The sequence below is a fragment of the Tauraco erythrolophus genome, chromosome 1, assembly GCF_009769465.1.
Source record: "Tauraco erythrolophus isolate bTauEry1 chromosome 1, bTauEry1.pri, whole genome shotgun sequence".
NCBI classification, from domain to species: domain Eukaryota; kingdom Metazoa; phylum Chordata; class Aves; order Musophagiformes; family Musophagidae; genus Tauraco; species Tauraco erythrolophus.
This window is the reverse complement of record NC_141465.1, coordinates 129,036,371-129,054,810: the sequence shown is the minus strand read 5'-3', so window position 1 is coordinate 129,054,810 and position 18,440 is coordinate 129,036,371. Positions and strand designations below refer to the sequence as shown.

General features: G+C 43.1%; 1 protein-coding gene across 2 annotated transcripts in view; it reads left to right on the top strand.

Annotated features, from left to right (window-relative positions):
- Nucleotides 1–18,177, top strand: part of PRCP (prolylcarboxypeptidase) — a 33,916-nt gene extending 15,739 nt beyond the window's left edge. Inside the window, exons 1-9 of one of the 2 annotated variants that reach the window (XM_086614410.1) lie at nucleotides 1,251–1,273; nucleotides 2,284–2,424; nucleotides 3,545–3,646; nucleotides 4,014–4,195; nucleotides 4,929–5,086; nucleotides 6,424–6,596; nucleotides 8,723–8,887; nucleotides 11,294–11,481; nucleotides 16,748–18,177. In XM_086614410.1, the coding sequence (XP_086470536.1) occupies nucleotides 1,256–1,273; nucleotides 2,284–2,424; nucleotides 3,545–3,646; nucleotides 4,014–4,195; nucleotides 4,929–5,086; nucleotides 6,424–6,596; nucleotides 8,723–8,887; nucleotides 11,294–11,481; nucleotides 16,748–16,952 (1,332 nt within the window). In that variant the 5' untranslated portion in view covers nucleotides 1,251–1,255 and the 3' untranslated portion in view covers nucleotides 16,953–18,177. Of the gene's footprint in view, nucleotides 1–1,250; nucleotides 1,274–2,283; nucleotides 2,425–3,544; nucleotides 3,647–4,013; nucleotides 4,196–4,928; nucleotides 5,087–6,423; nucleotides 6,597–8,722; nucleotides 8,888–11,293; nucleotides 11,482–16,747 lie in introns of those variants that run through there. The other variant, XM_086614421.1, reaches the window with a different exon arrangement.
- The last annotated feature ends 263 nt before the right edge of the window (nucleotides 18,178–18,440 follow it).

Below are 18,440 nucleotides of genomic sequence, written 5' to 3'. Positions count from 1 at the left end.
ATCCACCAGCACTCCCAAGTCCTTTTCCTCAGGGCTGCTCTCAATCCGTTCTCCGCCCAGCCTGTACTTGTGCTTGGATGCAGAATCAAGTTTTAAACCTAAATGTTTAATTTCAGATGATTCCATAAAAGGCAGACAGGACACATGAGCCTGTTTTTTCTTATCTCTGGCTAGCAGCCTGACCAGAAAGGTTAAATAGAAAGGGATACTTCTCCCCTTTACAGACAGACCTGGCACAAAAGGTGTATTAGTTGTGCTGTGTAATAGTGTAGGAGTTTATTAAACTATACTGTGATTTTTATGGGATGTGCCTTATCTAATCCTTCTCTTTAGTTGTCCCATGGTCTTCTGACCAAAGACTTCTTCAGTTGCTGCCCTTGTTCTGCCTTCGTACATCTAATGACTACATCTAATCACTCTTGATTATGCTTGATGTAGAAAGTGAAACTAAAATTAATAACAACTGTGCAAATGAAAAAGGAACCCATGAGTCGTCGCTGTAAAATAAGCCCAGCCTGTGTTGTCAGCGCTTGAATTCAGTGAAAGAGCCCCGAAGTATATGCATGATAACATCACCACGTACTTGTGACCAAGTAGTAAATGGTTCCACTGAGCAAAACTGTAGAACGTACATGAAGTAGTTTTATTTGAGTCTGGAAGTAGTCACGGAGTTAGCTTATTCAGGGCAAAGACCTTTCCTCTTGTGTCTGCCAAGACCTTGCGCAGACCTCCAGCTGTTCCTGCTGTTCTGTTAGCGGTGTGCTGCAACACAGCTGTCCTCTTTCATCAGTCCCAGAGTGAGGAAGCTTTGAGAGAGCTTGGAAAAGACTGTATATCTTCAATAAGTTCCTGTGCTCTCTTTGATCCGAAGCAAACACAAGGACGTGGTGTGGAGCAGCTGGATCCTGCAGGTCCAGAGTTAGGCTTTCTGCACTGCCCGGAGGAATCTGCCTGGCAGTTAGGTCACTGCCTCAGCAACAAGTGCTTGGATTGGTGTGGGATTTGCTGCTTTTTAACATTAACTTGCAGATGTTCTCAAAACAGGAGATGTGAAAGGTTGGTTCCTGGAGCATCTGAGCGGTTTGGCAGAGATGTCGGTGCAAAGGCGGATGGGTGAGCAGAGATGTTCAAGCCAGCAGATGTCAGGCTGTTACCGCCAGCGAGAAACTGTGAAAGGAAAAGATGATGCTTTGTGCTGAGGGAAGTCAAAATTGGGAAGCCACAGTTCATCCTCAACTGATGAATAAAAGTAGTGATGATTTGGGAATCCGTGGTAATTAAGCAGCATAGCTCTTCTGGAGTAGTTCTGTGTTTTGGTTTCATTTTTTATTTTTTTATAGTAAAAGCCTGTGTGGGTGTTCCAGAATATTATGCCCATGCAGGGAGTTACCTTGTAAAAGCAAGTGATAAGCTTTCCAGTATGGATGGATGCTTGGGGAAAAGTCAAGGGGGATAGTGCCTGCAAAGCAGTGTGAATAAAACCTGGAAAACTGACCTGAGGAATTGAAATTGAATTTCTAATGAGGGAATAAAGCTAACTGTGGTGTTTGAGTTAAGTGGTGTGTATAAGGTTGCAATATTAGTAGGGCAGTGGAAAGAATCGGGGAGGGTATGTAGACTAGTGAAAATTGCAAGGAGAGAAAAGCACAAAAATATCTGAAAAATCTGTCAATAGCACAAGAACTACAGAGAATTAATATCTTCTAAGAATTAAAAAAAAAAAAAGCAAGCACAAAACCAAAAACCAACCCACTTTGTAACAAGAATCTGTTTTAATTTCAATCTTATGCCAAAAGAGGGAGAGAAGGAAGATACTGGTGTGTTTTTTTGGTTTGTTTGTGGTTTTTTTTTTCATAAATAAGGCTAGTAAGGAATTTTCCTAAGACTCAGAACATGGTGGCACAATGACTGTTTTTACTTGTTGATACAGTTTTATTACATCAGATACTTTGTGACCCCTCAGCAGATTTGTCTGATTTCCTAAATATATCCGGAATGCCTCATGTTAAGTGTGATACTATAAAAAGGGCATGATTTTTTTTTTATGGCTGAAAGAAACATTTCTCCTTCAGCGTGTACACCTGTAATTTTGGCTGGTTTCCTTCATAAAGCAGAAGAATTTTGATGTCTTAGGAATATAAATTAATTCAATGTCATTTTTTTAATCTTAGTAAAGCTTTCTTGCTTTTCTTTATTTTTCACCTGCAAAGTGACTGTTAACACTTCTGGTAGACACCAGGATCAGTTTTAACTTTCTGAACATGTTGTTCCTTGTTCTTACAGATTGATCACTTTGGATTTGATGAAAATCTTACATTCCAGCAGCGGTATCTAGTAGCAGATCAGCACTGGGAGAAAGACAATGGACCAATACTATTTTATACAGGCAATGAAGGAGACATCACGTGGTTCTGCAACAATACGGTATGTAGAAAATAGATTCTTGACCTACAGTCCTTCTTTCCAGTAGTGGCATACTGGAAAAATAAGGAGGAACAAGGAGACAGTGTCAGAGTATCGTTTAAAGAGAAGTTGGTAAGGGTTTTTAAGAGTGTTATAGGAGGAAGAGGCAGCTGAACAAAAGCATAGGAAAAGTTTTAGGGGGTTCAGAGTCCTATTCAAAGGCCATAGAAATCAAAGGAGTGAACTTCTATTAACTTCCTGGAGGAGTAAAGAAAATTTCTAAAGGAAACACTACAAAGTGCCTTAAGCTAAGAATGCAAAACTTTGGTCCAAATTACATCTATCCTAGTACTTCAGGTTCCCCAAGTAAAATGGGAGGTTTTAATGTTTTTTTTTCTCTCTGTAAGAAAAATGTGAAGTGAAACGAAGGGGGCTATCTTGATAAAGATAGATGATTCTTGTTCTCTGACAAGACCTGTGGAGGTTTTTACTTCCCTGACTGATACAAATGCAGAACAGAGTGTGTGGGTATTTTTCAGCCACCTCAATACAAAGTCCAGTAACACAACAGGAGGTGGCATGTGCTGATGAGCTCGGAGCACCCACGGACTGCTGACACACTTTGTTCTGTCAGCAGGCTATCTCTGTCCGCCTGTTTCCACAACTGGTGGTAACAAGCTGCTGTCAACAAGTAATAACAAGTTGTAGCTATTTATTAGTTGAAAATAAGTGTTTTGCAATGCTTTAAATTCTTGCTTGTTGCCAAACAAATTTTGTGTTTTCTGTAATGTAGTCCTAGCTCCAATGCATGCATTTCTCCTGTAGTGTTTTTTATTTCCTGTGGATTAAGCTTGTGCCATAGGAGGTTTGGCAGAACTGACTGTGTGTACTCACAAAATAATGCTGCTTAATATTTTGCAGCATTAAAATATACATATTTTCTTTGTACGTGTCCCTGCCTCTGGGTGGATATTTGTTTAGCGTGTTTTCTTCATTGATACTTGAAAACCTGTCTTTTGAGTTGTGTTTTGATAGTGATAGCTTTCTAGTCAGAGTAAGAGTTGGAGTACACTAGACTGAAAGTAGATACTTGGAAAATAATTGATTCGACTTATTTAAATGTCTGTTTTCCTCCAACCAGGGTTTTATGTGGGATGTGGCTGAAGAACTTAATGCCATGTTAGTATTTGCTGAACATAGATATTATGGAGAATCTTTGCCCTTTGGGAATGAGTCTTTCAGTGTAAGTGTCTTTGTTTTCCATAAACACGTTCTACACAGACAAAATTCTACCTGTTGTAATTCTTGCCAGTGCAATGACTGTTAGCTTGAGTAAGGTTTAAAGGACTTAAACCTTACTTGAGTAAGGTTTAAAGGACAGGTTTAAGGACTGTTAGCTTGAGTATAGGTTTACTATCCTATTTTTGTAACTATCAGTTCTAGGATTAAAAAAAAAAATCTGATATTTTCTAGCACTTCAAGGAACATCTGCAGAGTATTTCATTTGTTGTCAGGCACAGATTTAGAACTCTACAGCTGCTGTGGGAAATAGAAAGACCTTTGCTGGAAATCACTCCCGTGCTGTGTATAACCTGCTTTCTTTGTCTCAGGATTCCAAGCACCTGAATTACCTGACGTCAGAACAAGCTCTGGCAGACTTTGCAGTACTAATTGAGTACCTAAAGACGACCATTGCGGGAGCCCGTTACAGTCCAGTCATAGCTATAGGAGGATCTTACGGAGGAATGCTTGCAGCCTGGTTTAGGATGAAGTACCCCCATGTGGTAGCTGGGTGAGTGTGCTCATCCTGCTCAAACACAGGGCTGGCATTTCTTACTTCCATGATATAAATATTACAGCACTGTGAAAAGTCCCGTAATTCAAGCTGGCTTGAAATTTTCACTACTGGGAGGAGGAATTTAGTAACCTTGAATTTGGGAAGAGGCACTGTTTGCCTAATAAAGACAAGCGTAGGTCAGCAGGTGCTGGATGGTGTGTATTTTCAGAGCTATCTGTTAGTTTTGTAAAAACTGTTATTATGAACACTGACTTTATACCTAATTTTTTTTAGGGTCACCAGACTTCCTGGTGACTTGAGGCAGGTCTTTAATCTCTTCAGTGCCTTAGTTCCCCTCTGGATAAAAAGAATAGTAATTCCCCTACCTTTGTCTGCTAGAGAGTAGATTTTTGTGGGCCGGGGCTCTCTTCAGTTGAGTTTGCACAATGCCTGGTGAGAAGGGCCTAGTTGCTAGATGAGACTGAAAAATAATGAAGTAAGCAAGTCTGAATTTTTACTTTGTGTATTTACTGATACTTTTGTACTCGTGTCCAAGACTTATAACCTTCAACAGCCTTTGCATGCAGACCTGTGGAGCAGTTTTGCAACATGATGGTTAGTTTGCCTACAGCTCAGTGTCCAAGCTGAATTATAAACGCTACTTGGATAGTGGCCGTGGGGAGGGCGTTGACCAGATGACAGACTTTCAGTTTGCAGAGGTTCACGGTGTTTCTACGTCCCTTTGCAGAGCTCTGGCAGCCTCTGCCCCGATCTGGCAGTTTGGTGATTTGGTTCCATGTGGCACTTATTTCAGCATAGTGACCAATGATTTCAAAAAGAGTGGGACAGGCTGCTCAGAAAGCATTCGGAATTCCTGGAACGCCATTAACCACCTTTCCTCAACAGGTAAGACCTCACCGATACTTTTTCAAAGGGTTATAATGTTCAAGATTGTGTTATGACTTTATAAAATCAACAAACTTCTGTTATGACTTTCACTTGCATATATATTGGGTTTTTTGAAACTAAACTACTACTAAAAATTAGTACTAAACTAGTACTGAAAACTGCCAAATGAGCTTAGTGGTTTTCTTTAATAGTCTGTTATGTTGAATTGCAGGCTTCATTCAGGCCTGGTGTGATTCAGAATCCAGGTCCAAACATCCCTAAGGTCAGACAGGAACTGACTCCAGATTTCTGACAAGCAGGCCAGATAGTCGCTGCTATAAAAAAAAATATATTTTAAATATCAACTGAGGCAATCAGGTGTGGAAAATCGCTACAATCCTTATGGATTCAGTGCTAGGAACTCAGTTAGACTCGATGATCTTAAGAGTTTTTTCCGACCTAAATGATTCTATGATTCCACAACTACGTGAAAGGAAGTTGTAGTGAGGTGGATGTTGGTCTCTTTTCCCAAGTAACAAGTGACAGGACAAGAGGAAATGGCATCAAGTTGCGCCAGGGGAGGTTTAGATTGGATATTAGGAAAAATTTTTTCACTGAAAGGGTTGTTAGGCATTGGGACAGGCTGCCCAGCGAGGTGGTTGAGTCACCATCCCTGGGGTATTTAAAAGACATGCAGATGTGGTGCTTAGGGACAGGGTTTAGAGGTGGACTTGGCAGTGTTAGGTTAATGGTTGGACTGGGTCTTAAGGGTCTCTTCCAAGCTAAATGATTCTATGAATCTATATCAGATGAAGTCACTGTACAGCAAAGGAATTCAATTAAATTTAAAAAAAAAAGTGTTGCTACTTCAGTTCAGTGTCCTAAAGAGAAAGCCTGGTATGATGAGTTAGCTAATTAAAATCAAGAAAACTGAATTGGATGGGTTCTAGAGCAGATAAAATAATGCAAGGAAAAGCCAGGAGAGTCCCAAGAGATCTATCTATTAGTAGTCCTTGGATTGTGAGCTAGCTGGTTTGAAATTTTCCTTTCATTGGAAGAAGCATGCCCTGGTGTTAATTCCTATCAAAAAAATGTCAAATGTTTTGTAAACCTTTGATTTTTTTAGATAATGTTATCTTAGCTGTTACATACCCGAACGCTGAAGTATGCAGATTGTATTTCCCTTCGCTTGGAGGTGCTGCCTAAAATTTGATCTGCTGTACTTGTATGTGTGTGGAATAACTTCACCAGATTAGTTATGCTAAGTGGCAATATTTTTTAGCAGCAGCACAGCTGACCTATGTGTTAATGGTACAATACATTAAATACTATCTTATTCATTTTTTTCTTTAAAGATGCAGGTTTACAGTGGCTTTCCAGCACATTTCATTTGTGCAGCCCATTAAAGAATCTTCAGGATGCTGCTGTATTGAAAAATTGGCTGAGTGAAACATGGGTAAACTTGGCCATGGTGAACTATCCCTATGAAGCTGACTTCTTGCAGCCTCTGCCAGCTTGGCCTATACAGGTAATTGAGAATCAATGTCTTGTAGAATTGACTTGTAAATTAGTGGTTTAACTAATTCTCTCCTCCTCTCCTAGCCTGCACCTTTTCCTTTATTTTTGGCTCTGTAGAACCAACGTGGCTGGAAAAAAGAGAACCAGGGCAATATCTTCTTGTGCATCAACTGGTTTGTTGACTGACTGCCACTTGTAGGGCTAATAGGTTGCATCAGGAGTCCAGAAGTGCCAGGGATGACTGAAAAACCTCAGCTGTCCTGCAGAGTTGTTCTTGAGGAGCAGAAATGCTGCACAAAAAAGTACCTGCAGTAAGAGCTTCTGATGCCAGACTTGGCTGGCAGAGCTTGCAGTTAAAGAGAAAGTTTTGAGCCTATGGCATCTTTGATGTAGGAGGACTAGTGAGAGAGGCAACGTGGAGCCCCACAAATGTATTCCTTGTCAGGGTCACTTCTCGAAGCAGAACCATTTTTCACACTTGCAAACCTTCACTTGTGCAGTTCTGTTTGTCTGCAGTGCTTTATCCAAGATTTCTACTTTCTTGGAATGTTTTTGTTGTAAGACCCTGGCTGAATTACCCTGCTTGGCTTTGGATTACTGTGTATGGCAGGTGAGGCAGATAAGATATTAGTATTTTTGGCTACTAAGCAGTAGTTAAATATAAATTTTATAGCAGTAGTTAAATATAAAATAAAATTTTCCCTTGTGTAGAGTTATCTCATGGCGGAGGGGAGGGACATTCATCTGTCCTATGTGGCTGTCTGCAAAGGGCAGTATGAACACCTTGAAAATGATTTCTGCTTTGTTACCAATCTGACACAACCTAAGGAATGTGCTCACCTCCACCACTGTCCATGCTGTCTCTGTTTGACTGAGGTATAAACCTAAAATAGAAAAGGCTGCTGCTTGTGTGGACAATGCTAATGTATGAAATCTGAGTTAAGCTGTTCAAGTACTTTTTTCTGGAAAAGCTGTCTGCTGCCCTCTGTTCTGCTATCTGTCTGCAGTGTATATTTGTGTGAGTTAGTGAGCTCTCCAAACCTCTAATTACTGAGTTAAGAACTGATGGCTGAGCTAGCCAAACCATAAAACCTACTTGGAGTGGCAAAATGTGGAGGCTGTGCTCCGACATTGTCTGTAGAGAACAAGGGAGGGATCCATTTCCTAGCTTCCACAATGAAAATGAGGGAAAAACTTATAGAGGGGAGGGAAGGATAGTAAGTTCACTTCTTGGAAGATGCAGAGTTTGCATTGGCAATGTGACTTGTCCCCGTGTGCCCATGCCCCTGTACTTGAACAGTGCTGGAGTTGCAGTGCAACTTTTGCTCCCTGCAGAGAGTAATTTTGGATTCTTCCGATGGGCTGGGAGTGCTGATTCACAGCTTTTGCCCTTGTTCTGTATTAGTCCCAACTAATGGGAGCAGGGGTAAGGAGCAAGCCTTGCCAAAGAGAATATTGTCGCTTTTAAAAAGATGTTTTAAGATGAAAAATCTTTCTAGAGTGTAGTAGCTTTTGTGTTTTCTGTTTGTTTTGCTTCTTCCACTACTTGTGTCCCCAGTTAAGATTTTGAATGAAGCTTTACCTGAGATTGCTCTTAATTTTTCACTGGCTTAAACAGTGCCTTGTTTCACCACCTCATATTTTCCAAACATGAGGAAGTAAGAATTTTGCAATGCTGCTGTATCAAAAGACTTACAAATATTAGAACTGTCCTTACATGGATATTTCCATTTGTACTACAGCAAACTGCAGGGAACTCAAATCTATACCTGGAGCTTCTTTATTATAGATTTTCATGTGTTATCTTTCATTACGGAGGAGCTAAATACTTTATTAAGTATTATCTATTTTAAAGAGTTGGAAATGGATGAAAAGCTTAGTGGTTGAAATGTTAAGGTTGCACTGGTTTTAAAGTTTTAATTGGGAAATGTAAAGTTTCAGGTTCCTCATAGTAGCATGCACTATGCAAATGGAATACTGTCTTTTATGATAATCCTCAGCATATTATTGCATAGAAGGGTGCTTTCTGGAAGTGGTCTGACTATTTCAAAAAGAAATTGACATCCTATCAGGTATTGTGTATTAATCTTTATTTCTTGCAGAATTAGACACCTTCCCCTTTTCTCTCTGTTGCAGGAAGTCTGCAAGTTCTTGAAGGATCCCAGTCTCTCTGACAAATTGTTGCTACAGAATGTTTTTCAGGCAGTAAATTTGTACTACAATTATACAGGAGAAGCCTCGTGCTTAGACATGTCTGAGACTGCAACCAAGAATCTAGGCCAGTTGGGTTGGTACTATCAGGTATGTGCTCTATCCTTTTTCTTGAAACTCGGTGAGGTTTTTGGGCCAGAGCTGATCAGAGTTGTCAAGCCATTTAGCTGTCAATATATTGAGCTAGATGTAATTGAGGTACTGATGACATGTAAGCATGAAGCAAGTATGACTGTAGTGGGGAGGGCAAGGCACAAAAGAGAAGCAGCTTTCCCAGGAGGTTCAGGTTGTGTCTTCCCTGTCTAGCTAATTGTTGAGTTTCAGCTCTTCATATTGGCTGAAAATGATGTACAGCAGCAGCATCTTGGTCTTCTAATCCCCCCCATCCCAATTGTTCACCTCAATTTGTGCAAGCAAATATGTCAGAATTTGTTGATACTAATTTCTTCAACTGCTGCTGTTCATCCTGTAGCTCACTGAGACCCAACTTTTCCCATTGAGTAGGTAAAAATACAGATCCAAGTAAGAGGTCCAGGACATTCTTCTCTCCCCATCCCATTTACTAAGCACATGCAACACTGTTACGTACAGTCTCTCTTCTGAGGAGCAGGGCAGCTGCTTCCAGAAGCAAGGTGTTAAGAATTTGATGATCTTCAGGTTGTGACCATCTGCTCTTGGCTACTGTCTCCTATATATTTGTTCCTCACAGTCCCAGGAGATGTGTGGGCTTTATAAATTGTCCTCTGAGAAAGCAGGGAAACACCACATGGGTAACAAAGAATATGGCAGCTGGGCTCATCAAACCAACACATCCACTCTGCGGCTTGTTCCCTGCCTGCTTCTGAAGGCTTATAGGAAAGGGGACAAGTACGAACAGACTGTGAGTTAGATGAATTGCCATGGTAGGGGCTATATGGCTTCCAGGATATAAATTGTTTTTCTTTTTTAGATAGTATCACTAAGATGTCAGAGAATAGTTTGTGTGAAGTATGAAACTTTTCCTTGGTATCTACGAGAAGGGCCATAAGGAGGATCAGGGAAACAGCAGGCCTGTTGATCTGACCTCAGTGCTGGGAAAGGTTATGGAGCAGATCATCTTGAGTGCCATCACACAATGGACAGGACAATCAGATGATCAGGCCCAGTCAGTATGGGTTTAGGAAAGGCAGGTCCTGCTTGACTAACCTAATCTCCTTCTGTGACAAGGTGACCCACTTAGTGGATGAGGAAGAGGCTGTGGATGTTGTTTACGTAGACTTTATTAAAATTGACCCCATTTCCCACAGCATCCTCGGGGAGAAACTGACTGCTCATGACTTGGATGGGTGTATGCTTAACTGGGTAAAAAAACTGGCTGGATGACCAGAACCAAAGATTTGTGGTGAATGGAGTTAAATCCAGGTGGTGGCTGGTCACAAGTGGTGTTCCTCAGGGTTCAATATTGGAGCCAGTCCTGTTTAATATCTTTATCAATGATCTGGATGAGGGGATCACGTGCATCCTCAGTAAGTTTGCAGATGACACCAAGTTGGGTGGGAGTGTTGATCTGCTTGAGGGTAGGAAGGGTCTACAGAGGGATCTGGACAGGCTGGAGTGATGGGCTGAGGCCAATTGTATGAGGTTCAACAAGGCCAAGTGCCAGGTCCTGCACTTGAGTCACAACAACCCCATGCAATGCTACAGGTGTGGGGAAGAGTGGCTGGAAAGCTGCCTGGTGGGAAAGGACCTGGGGTTGTTGGTCAACAGCCAGCTGAATATGAGCCAGCAGTGTGCCCAGGATCCAAGAAGGCCAACAGCATCCTGGCTTGTATGAGCAATAGTGTGGCCAGCAGGACCAGGGAAGCGATTGTCCCCCTGTACTTGGCACTGGTGAGGCTGCACCTCAAATACTGTGTTCAGTTTTGGGCCCCTCACTACAAGAAGGACATTGAGGTGCTGGAGTGTGTTCAAAGAAGGGCAACAAAGCTGGTGAAGAGTCTGGAGCACAAGTCTTGTGAGGAGCAGCTGAGAGAACTGGGGTTGTTCAGCCTGGAGGAAAGGAGGCTGAGGGGAGACCTTATCCTCTATACAGCTACCTGAAAGGAGGTTGTAGCAAGGTGGGTGTTGGTCTCTTCTCACAAGTAACAAGCAGTAGGACAAGAGGAAATGGCCTCAAGTTGCACCAGGGGAGGTTTAATTAATTAAAATTTCTTACTGAAAGAGTTGTCAAGCACTGGAACAGGCTGCCCAGGGAAGTGGTTGAATCATCATCCCTGGAGGTATTTAAAAGATGTGTAGATGTGGCACTTAGGGACACGGTTTAGTGTGGACTTGGTAGTGTCAGGCTAATGGTTGGACTCTATGATCTTAAGGGTCTCTTCCAACCTAATCAATTCTTTGAGCGTTTGACAGTAATTACTGATCAAATCTTGTTTGAGCTTTTTTATTTAAATTCTGCACTAACAGCTATTGCACAGTCTCCTGGGAATACATCTGTTGCCCTGCCCTTCCTTTCAGGCTTGCACTGAGATGGTGATGCCCATGTGCACGGATGGTGTCAATGACATGTTTGAACCTCAGAAATGGGACTTTGATGCACTTTCAGAAGAATGTTACAGGCTGTGGGGAGTGACGCCTCGCCCCTCTTGGATTCTTTCTATGTATGGAGGGAAAAACATCAGTTCACACAGCAATATCATCTTCAGGTGAGCCTTGTTTCAGCTTCTAGAGTGGAGTCTTCCACCAGTTTGTGTTTTCAGTGCAGAGAGCCTGCCCTAAGTAGCAAAAGGATCTGCCTCCAGCACTCCAGCTGAATAAATGATGGGTGTGCTTTGTGTTGCTCTTGAGAGTGAAATGGTCAGTCTGCAGTGGCCAGAGCAGCCAACTGTTCTGTCACTGCCTGTGTGGCTCTGAAAGGAGAATCTGGTTTGGTATTCTGCCAAATGTAATTTTCTTCCCATGTGGATTCCTTCTTATCTTGTGGCCAAAGTCCAGGTTTCCCATGCTGGTAAATCCATCTAGCTTTTATGAAGCCAAAAGGAAAGTCTAAACAAACTCTAACTGTAACACAGGACCTTGGTCACTAAAATTGTTGCTCTGGGTGATAGCCTGGCAGAGGCTGGCGTGATGTTCCTTTTTCCCTTTGATAGAGAAAAGAGAGGGCAGTAACTTGGGGAGCACTCCTATCACTGCTAATTGCCCTTTTCTTTTAGTGGACGAGTTTCAACAAACTTGTTTAAGATCCAGATGCAAAGAGATGTTTCCATTCTAGCAAGGCACGCTGGTAATGCAGCTGAAGATTGTAACACCTTTGTACGTGGACAAAAAGTGAAAGAAATGTTTCAGTCGTGCAAAGACTGCTGCGTGCTGCTTGCTCTCTGCTCAGCTGTCACTTGCCTTATTTTTGAGGTTAAACTCTGCTTTGAAAGGGAGGTTCATGGAGCTGTATTTCTGCTGTGAGGTGATATAAAACTTTGAACAGCCAAGTACTGGCTGTTCATTAGGTCGTTAAGTGGTAGGGAGGCATTTAATTAACACGTTGAATCCTGTGCTTCAGGAGCTCTGACTTGCCGTACTGATTGCCCACTGTGGGCAGCTCCTGGATATACACTCCTCTGTGCTCTGGTTAAAATTGTGCAAGGCCTCTTCGAAAAAAAAACCCAAACCCTGCCACTTCTTTAAACAAAACTCAGGATTAGCTTGTTGGACTCGGCGAATAGATGTGTATTTTAAAAGTAGAAGGTCCTCAATCGAATTGGGGATTATTCTCTGGTTTTCAGCTGTTAGCATTGATCTGTTTGGCTCCAAAGTGCCTGTTGCTTTCCTTGTTTGTCTCTTACTGTTTCTATCCCAGCAGGATATCTGCTCTAGAGTGAGAAATTCCACCCTTTTTTTGAAGACTTTTTAATAACAAAAATGTGTTGGTTTAACTTAATTTCTGCAGTGTTGCTTATTTCCAAGGCTTCACAGCTCTGTACAGTAGAAATCTGCTTTGTAAGCGACAGACACGCAAACAAATCTAAGTAAGTGTTTAGGAATTTATGCCAGCTGAAGGAGCTTGAAATGAGAAAAGCTTGAAAGCAACCGAATGAATGAAGTAGTGCTGTACACACAAAGCCTTGGATCTCAAGCTGGGTTGTTGCTCTTCAAACAAATACATTGTCAACACTGTACATTTTATATAAGAGCCTTTTATCCTCAAACACTGCAGAGTGCTTTACAAAAAAAATCCCTGTTTACCAGGGGATGCAGCTCCCTGGGGGGGAAAAAGCACTGTGTTTCCAGTGTCAGGCAACTTGCACAACACTTTAGCGTAGGAAAGGAAGAATACTCCGTCTAAAGAGAACCATGGTAGGCTGGGTTTATCCAGCCACAGTGGGATTTGGCCAGGATGCTCAAACTGGTGTTTCTGCTTGTCCCTCTGCAAACAGTGCATCGCTGCAGATTCACGCTGTGTTGTACGTGTTGTATGGAATTAACGCAGGAATCTCCGTTGCCACTGAGCAGAGATGACAGTCAATGCAGCCATCAGAGTGCAAACAGTGCAGAGAATGGCCTTTTCAGGAGCTGCTGTTTGGCAGGTGATGGAAGGTTTGGAGCTGTCTTGTGAGGAGCTCAGGCTGTTCTCAGGACCTTCTGAAGGAGCTCTAGACTCCTCCCAGTCCCCTGGCATGCACCCCAAAGGCCCCACAGGAGGAAGCAATCCCGATTATATGCCTCCTTACCAGGAAGAGTTTATTTCACGAAGCTCTCTGACAGCTGGAAGACAGGCTTCTGCACATGGTAGAGCTCATGGCCCGCCATGGACAAATAGCGTGTAATAAAGCAGAAGGTTCCCAGACCAGGTTATTTTGACATCTTGGAAAAAAGAGAAAAGGAGGAATATGTCCTTCTTATGTTGAGGGCCCCAGAGCTGAATGCAGTAGCCCACCTGCAGTACTGTGTTCAGATCTGGGGCCCCCAACGTAAGAAGGACACAGAGCTGTTGGAGTGAGTTCAGAGGAGGGTCATGAAGATGATCTGAGGACTGGAGCACCTCTGCTGTGAAGACAGGCTGAGAGAGTTGGGGTTGTGCAGCCTGGAGAAAAGAAGGCTCCAGGGAGATACTATTGCAGCCTTCCAGTACCTGAAGCAGGCCTACAGGAAAGCTGGAGAGGAAATTTTTACAAGGGTGTGTAGTGATAGGACAAGGGGCAATGGCTTTAAACTGAAAGAGGGGAGATTTAGATTGGATATAAGGAAGAAATTTTTTACAATGAGGGTGATGAAACACTGGAAAGGATTGCCCAGAGAGGTTGTAGCTGCCCCATCCCTGAAACTGTTCAAGGTCAGGATAAGGCTTTGAACAACCTGGTCTAGTGGAAGGTGTCCCTGCCCATGGGAGGGGGGTTGGAACTAGATGATCTTTGAGGTCCTTTCCAACACAAACCATTCTGTGATTCTACTTAGGCTGTAGGCAGGTATTACTTGCCTGTCCTGGGCAGTGGATCTTTATTAACACTAGTTTGAGGAAACTGAGGTTTTCAGAACCCTGTTTGCCCTTTCTCTTCCAGCAATTTCCACTCCTGATGCTCTTACTGGAACATGCTCTGTATTTGGTGTGGAACTGCTGCAACAGCATTTTAACACCGTTCATGCATGTGGTGGCAGAGAGCTTGTAGCAGTTGATAGTGTCTCGTCATCAACATACTATGGTAGGCAAAATCAGCCCAGGTTGTATCAGACAGTACGAAATTTCATGTGTGCATTCTAAAAATTGATAGTCTGGATGGACCACACCTGGGTTATATGCTTCTAAGTTAGGGCACTCACCTCGCCAGTTCTGTACTGGCAGGGGAGAGGCAGAAGGTGAAGGCTCTGTTTTGAGAGATACTGGAGCTATGTGGAGAATTGGGGATTGTTAGCATAAAAGAAGGGAGTGGAGGAAAAGAAGAGGAGGTAGAATAATGCCTGGCTGAAGAGAAGTGAGAGGAAAAAAGCTAAGAAAAGAAGACTTGGCAGTTGTAGAGAGTGGGCATGTTAAAAAAGGATGCACAGACAGTGCTGCTGAGATTGTGTAAAAACTTCTCCTTGTTCCAGGCAGGGCTGGAGAGCTAAGGAGGCTCTGAAGAGATAATAGGAAAGGGAACTGTTTGCTGTGGGATAGGCAGGACCCTGTTTATGCTGTCGAGGAAATATGAAGAATTGAAACAGGACTAGCCTGTTGATATTTTGCAGTAGTGTTTTTTTTTTTTCTGGAGCCCTACTTGCCTGGCCACTGCTGGAGAGGAATGGCTGACTTTTTCATTCTTTCTTTTCTTTTGCCACTTCTGTTTACATTGGGGAACTCCTGTCCTGTAAGATGGGCAACGGAGTACTTCCGTGCATGCTTGGTTTTAACACTTGAATAATCCATTCCAGTTGGTACTGAATCATCTTATTCTGTAAAACTTAAGCCGATTATTTTGTGGTGAGCCCTCCATCCCCCGCTCCTCTCACCAAGTGTCACTTCCCAAACTGCGTCAGTGCCTCCGGTGCCATCGTTTGGCAGGAGCCCCAGAGGACGCAGCCAGAAGCTCCCAGAAAAGCCAGGGACAGTGTTGTTTCCTTGTGGCATGCTTAGTTTCCACATGACTGGGACCAAAAGATCCAAGTTCATGTGCATCTCGGGTCTCTCAGCAACTCATCCCCCTGTTGCCAGGGTGCTCTGCTGATTCAGGTGACCTTTTAAATCCAATGCTTTTTGCTTATTGGGCAGCTCCGTATGCTTTTTGTTTTGCAGATACAAAATGTTTCTCTTCTAAGACATATTTAGAACCACTGAAAATAAAGAACTGCAGAGATTCAGGTGTGTTTTTTTTTTCCAATGGAGAAACAAATAAAGTATTAGTTCAGACCCCATCAGATTTTTACTGTTAGTTGTTTCTACAAACCTCTTTTCTACTTGATATTTCTTTCTGTTATTTTCTGGTGCTGGCATTGTGGTATTTTTCTAGCTGTGTATCTCTTCATGTCCAAGGATGTTTTAGTTTCTTAGATCCTCCTAGAAATTTACACTGACATACATTAGTCCATCTCTAATGTTCCTTTTGTGGGTAGGTCCAGTGTTTTAAGTGAGGAACAGAGCTAGATTTGTGTAGTTCCATAAGTATACAGATGTTGTTTTCTTTATGCAGAATGATGGACCACGTGTGGGAAGAACACTGTGGTAAAGGAAAATAAGATGTAGTAGAGTACTGGATCAAGTCGAAAGCTAGGAATGAGAGATGCAAAACTCTTATCCCTGTTTAGCCATTGGCTTTCTCCATGGACTGGGCATTATTTGGAGCCAGATCTACAGTGCAAGGAATCCTTTCATTGATTTGGGGTGAGGAAAGAAGGGGAGTAAATTGCTTTAAATTGTCCTGTCACAGAGAAGAAGTAATTTTAGACAGCTTCGTGAGGGAGAAAAGCTTTATTTTAATATGGTTGTTATTAGAAATATGGGGACTCATGGAAGGTCCAAGCATTTCTTTGCAAAACCAGGCTGGCACACAGCTAAGACAGCAAAAGGTAAAATTTCCTAAAAATCCACCTCTCAAGGGTCCAGTTGGTTATTAGTTTATGGCAGACTGTGAAGAAGGAAAGCAAAGTGCTTTGATTGGAGAGTTTGGACATGTCTCGGTACAAGGGAACCCAAACTTTTTATGACAAAGACAGGTGGCAGCAGATCCCTCTCCAGAGGCTGTAGCACTATTATAGGTTATTATCTGAATTAGCAGATAATTAATAACAGAAGCACAGCCTTGCTTAAGCTGCCAGTAGCTCTGAACCTGTCGAGAAGGCTCCTCTCAGCAGAGGGGTGGGCACCAGACATTCAGACAGGGCTGAGGACAGTTTCTGTTGGTACATATGCAAAATTGTGAAAATCAACTTGCATATGTTGATATGAGTTGCAGCCCCACTGCTGACTGCTGTGCAGATGTGCCCTAATGAGGTGTTCTTTCCTCACAGCAATGGTGGCCTGGACCCATGGTCTGCAGGTGGGGTGACCCAGAACATCAGTGATTCCCTCGTGGCAATCATGATCCCAGATGGAGCCCATCACCTGGACCTACGCAGCCGCAACCCTTCGGACCCCAAATCTGTGCAGCAAGCTCGAGCCTTGGAAATCAGCTACATGAAGCAGTGGATTGAAAAGGCCAGGCACAACCACTGAGGTGGCCGTTGTACCTCCGTTGGCTTTGCTGGGAGCAGGGCCAGGCCTCATCCCATGATCATCTGAACGTTTCGCTCCTGCTTCCTCGCCTGTGCCGCAGTCGGATAATAAACTTTAGTCGAAGTGTGTAGATGCAGCTGCCTGCTCTGGCTTGCTTTCCTCTTCTGCTCCTCTCCAGTGCCGTACTCTGCCGTGAAGTGAGGAGTTTCTGTTCCAGGCTCGGTGCCTCCCTTGCTGGGTGATTGTCCTGACTGCTGGTACCTACAGCAGATTAAATGGCAGTGCTGTTGATGATGAAACTCCTGCTGCCTTCAGTGGAATTGAATTTCAGACATCCTCATCTTGTGCAAGCTGTCATGGCAGGGGCAGGGAGATAACGGGGGAACAGAATCATAGAATCATCTGGTTGGAAGAGACCCTCAAGATCATTGAGTCCAACCGTTCACCCTGCACTGTCAGGGTCCCTAAACCATGTTCCTCAACACCAAATCCACACGGTTTTTAAACACCTCCAGGGATGGGGACTTCACCACCTCCCTGGGCAGCCTGTTCCAATACTTCACAACCCTCTCTGTAAAGAAATTTTAGAATTCATAGAATCATAGAAATGACATCTTACTGTGATGCTTGGTGCAGAGGTAGGGAAGGCCTGGGGAAACTGGCTGTGCTGTTTGTAGAGAAACTCAACAGCCCTTACCCTTTGGCATCAATGCTGGAAAAGAAGTAAATGTTTTTTTTCTTCTTTTTTTCTTCTCTCTCTCTCTCCCCTTAGTTTTCTGGCAGCTTATTAATCAAAGCTGCCTTAGGTGACTCTTCCATTCTGTGCTGTACTGAATGGTCCGGGCTGGGCCCAGACTCACTCTGCTGATAACCGGCTGAGCACGCACCATCTGCATCAGGGTTTTATTTCTTCCTTTGCTGTTTGTCCTAATCCTGAAATATCTGCCACTGTGATGATGGTTGCCAAAGAAAACTCTGGGTGTATTTTGTGTGTGTGTATGTGTGTGTATCCCCCACAAACATATAGCTTTTTCAAATCGGGGAGCTTTCGAAGCTGTTCTCTTGGAGAGCAAATGTGACACTTGTGCTGGCTAGATCTTATGAAGTGACAAATAATTGGGGCTGTGCCTTGTGTGGGTTCCTCCCTCCCCCCCCTTCCGTGTATTGTTCAAATTCTGCATGATCTGTTTGCTGATGGCTCTTCAATAAAAGCCTTTTTTTAAAAAAAAAATTGCTTGAGGGACGAACTATTCAAAACACAGAATGCAGCTATCCTCTTGGATCGGCGTAAAGCCTGTGCTGAGCTCAGCCAGCCAGGTGCACTGGGCTTTCTGTCAGGCTTCCAAACCAGACAAACTGCCCTGATTCATGAGACAGCATATTTGACATTAATAAATGGCCAGGGCAGGCCCCTCGTTTTCCAGCTTTGACTTCGTTCACACTGAAGCCCTTCTTCAGAAAGGATTCTTTGCAGTTTAAAGGACAACT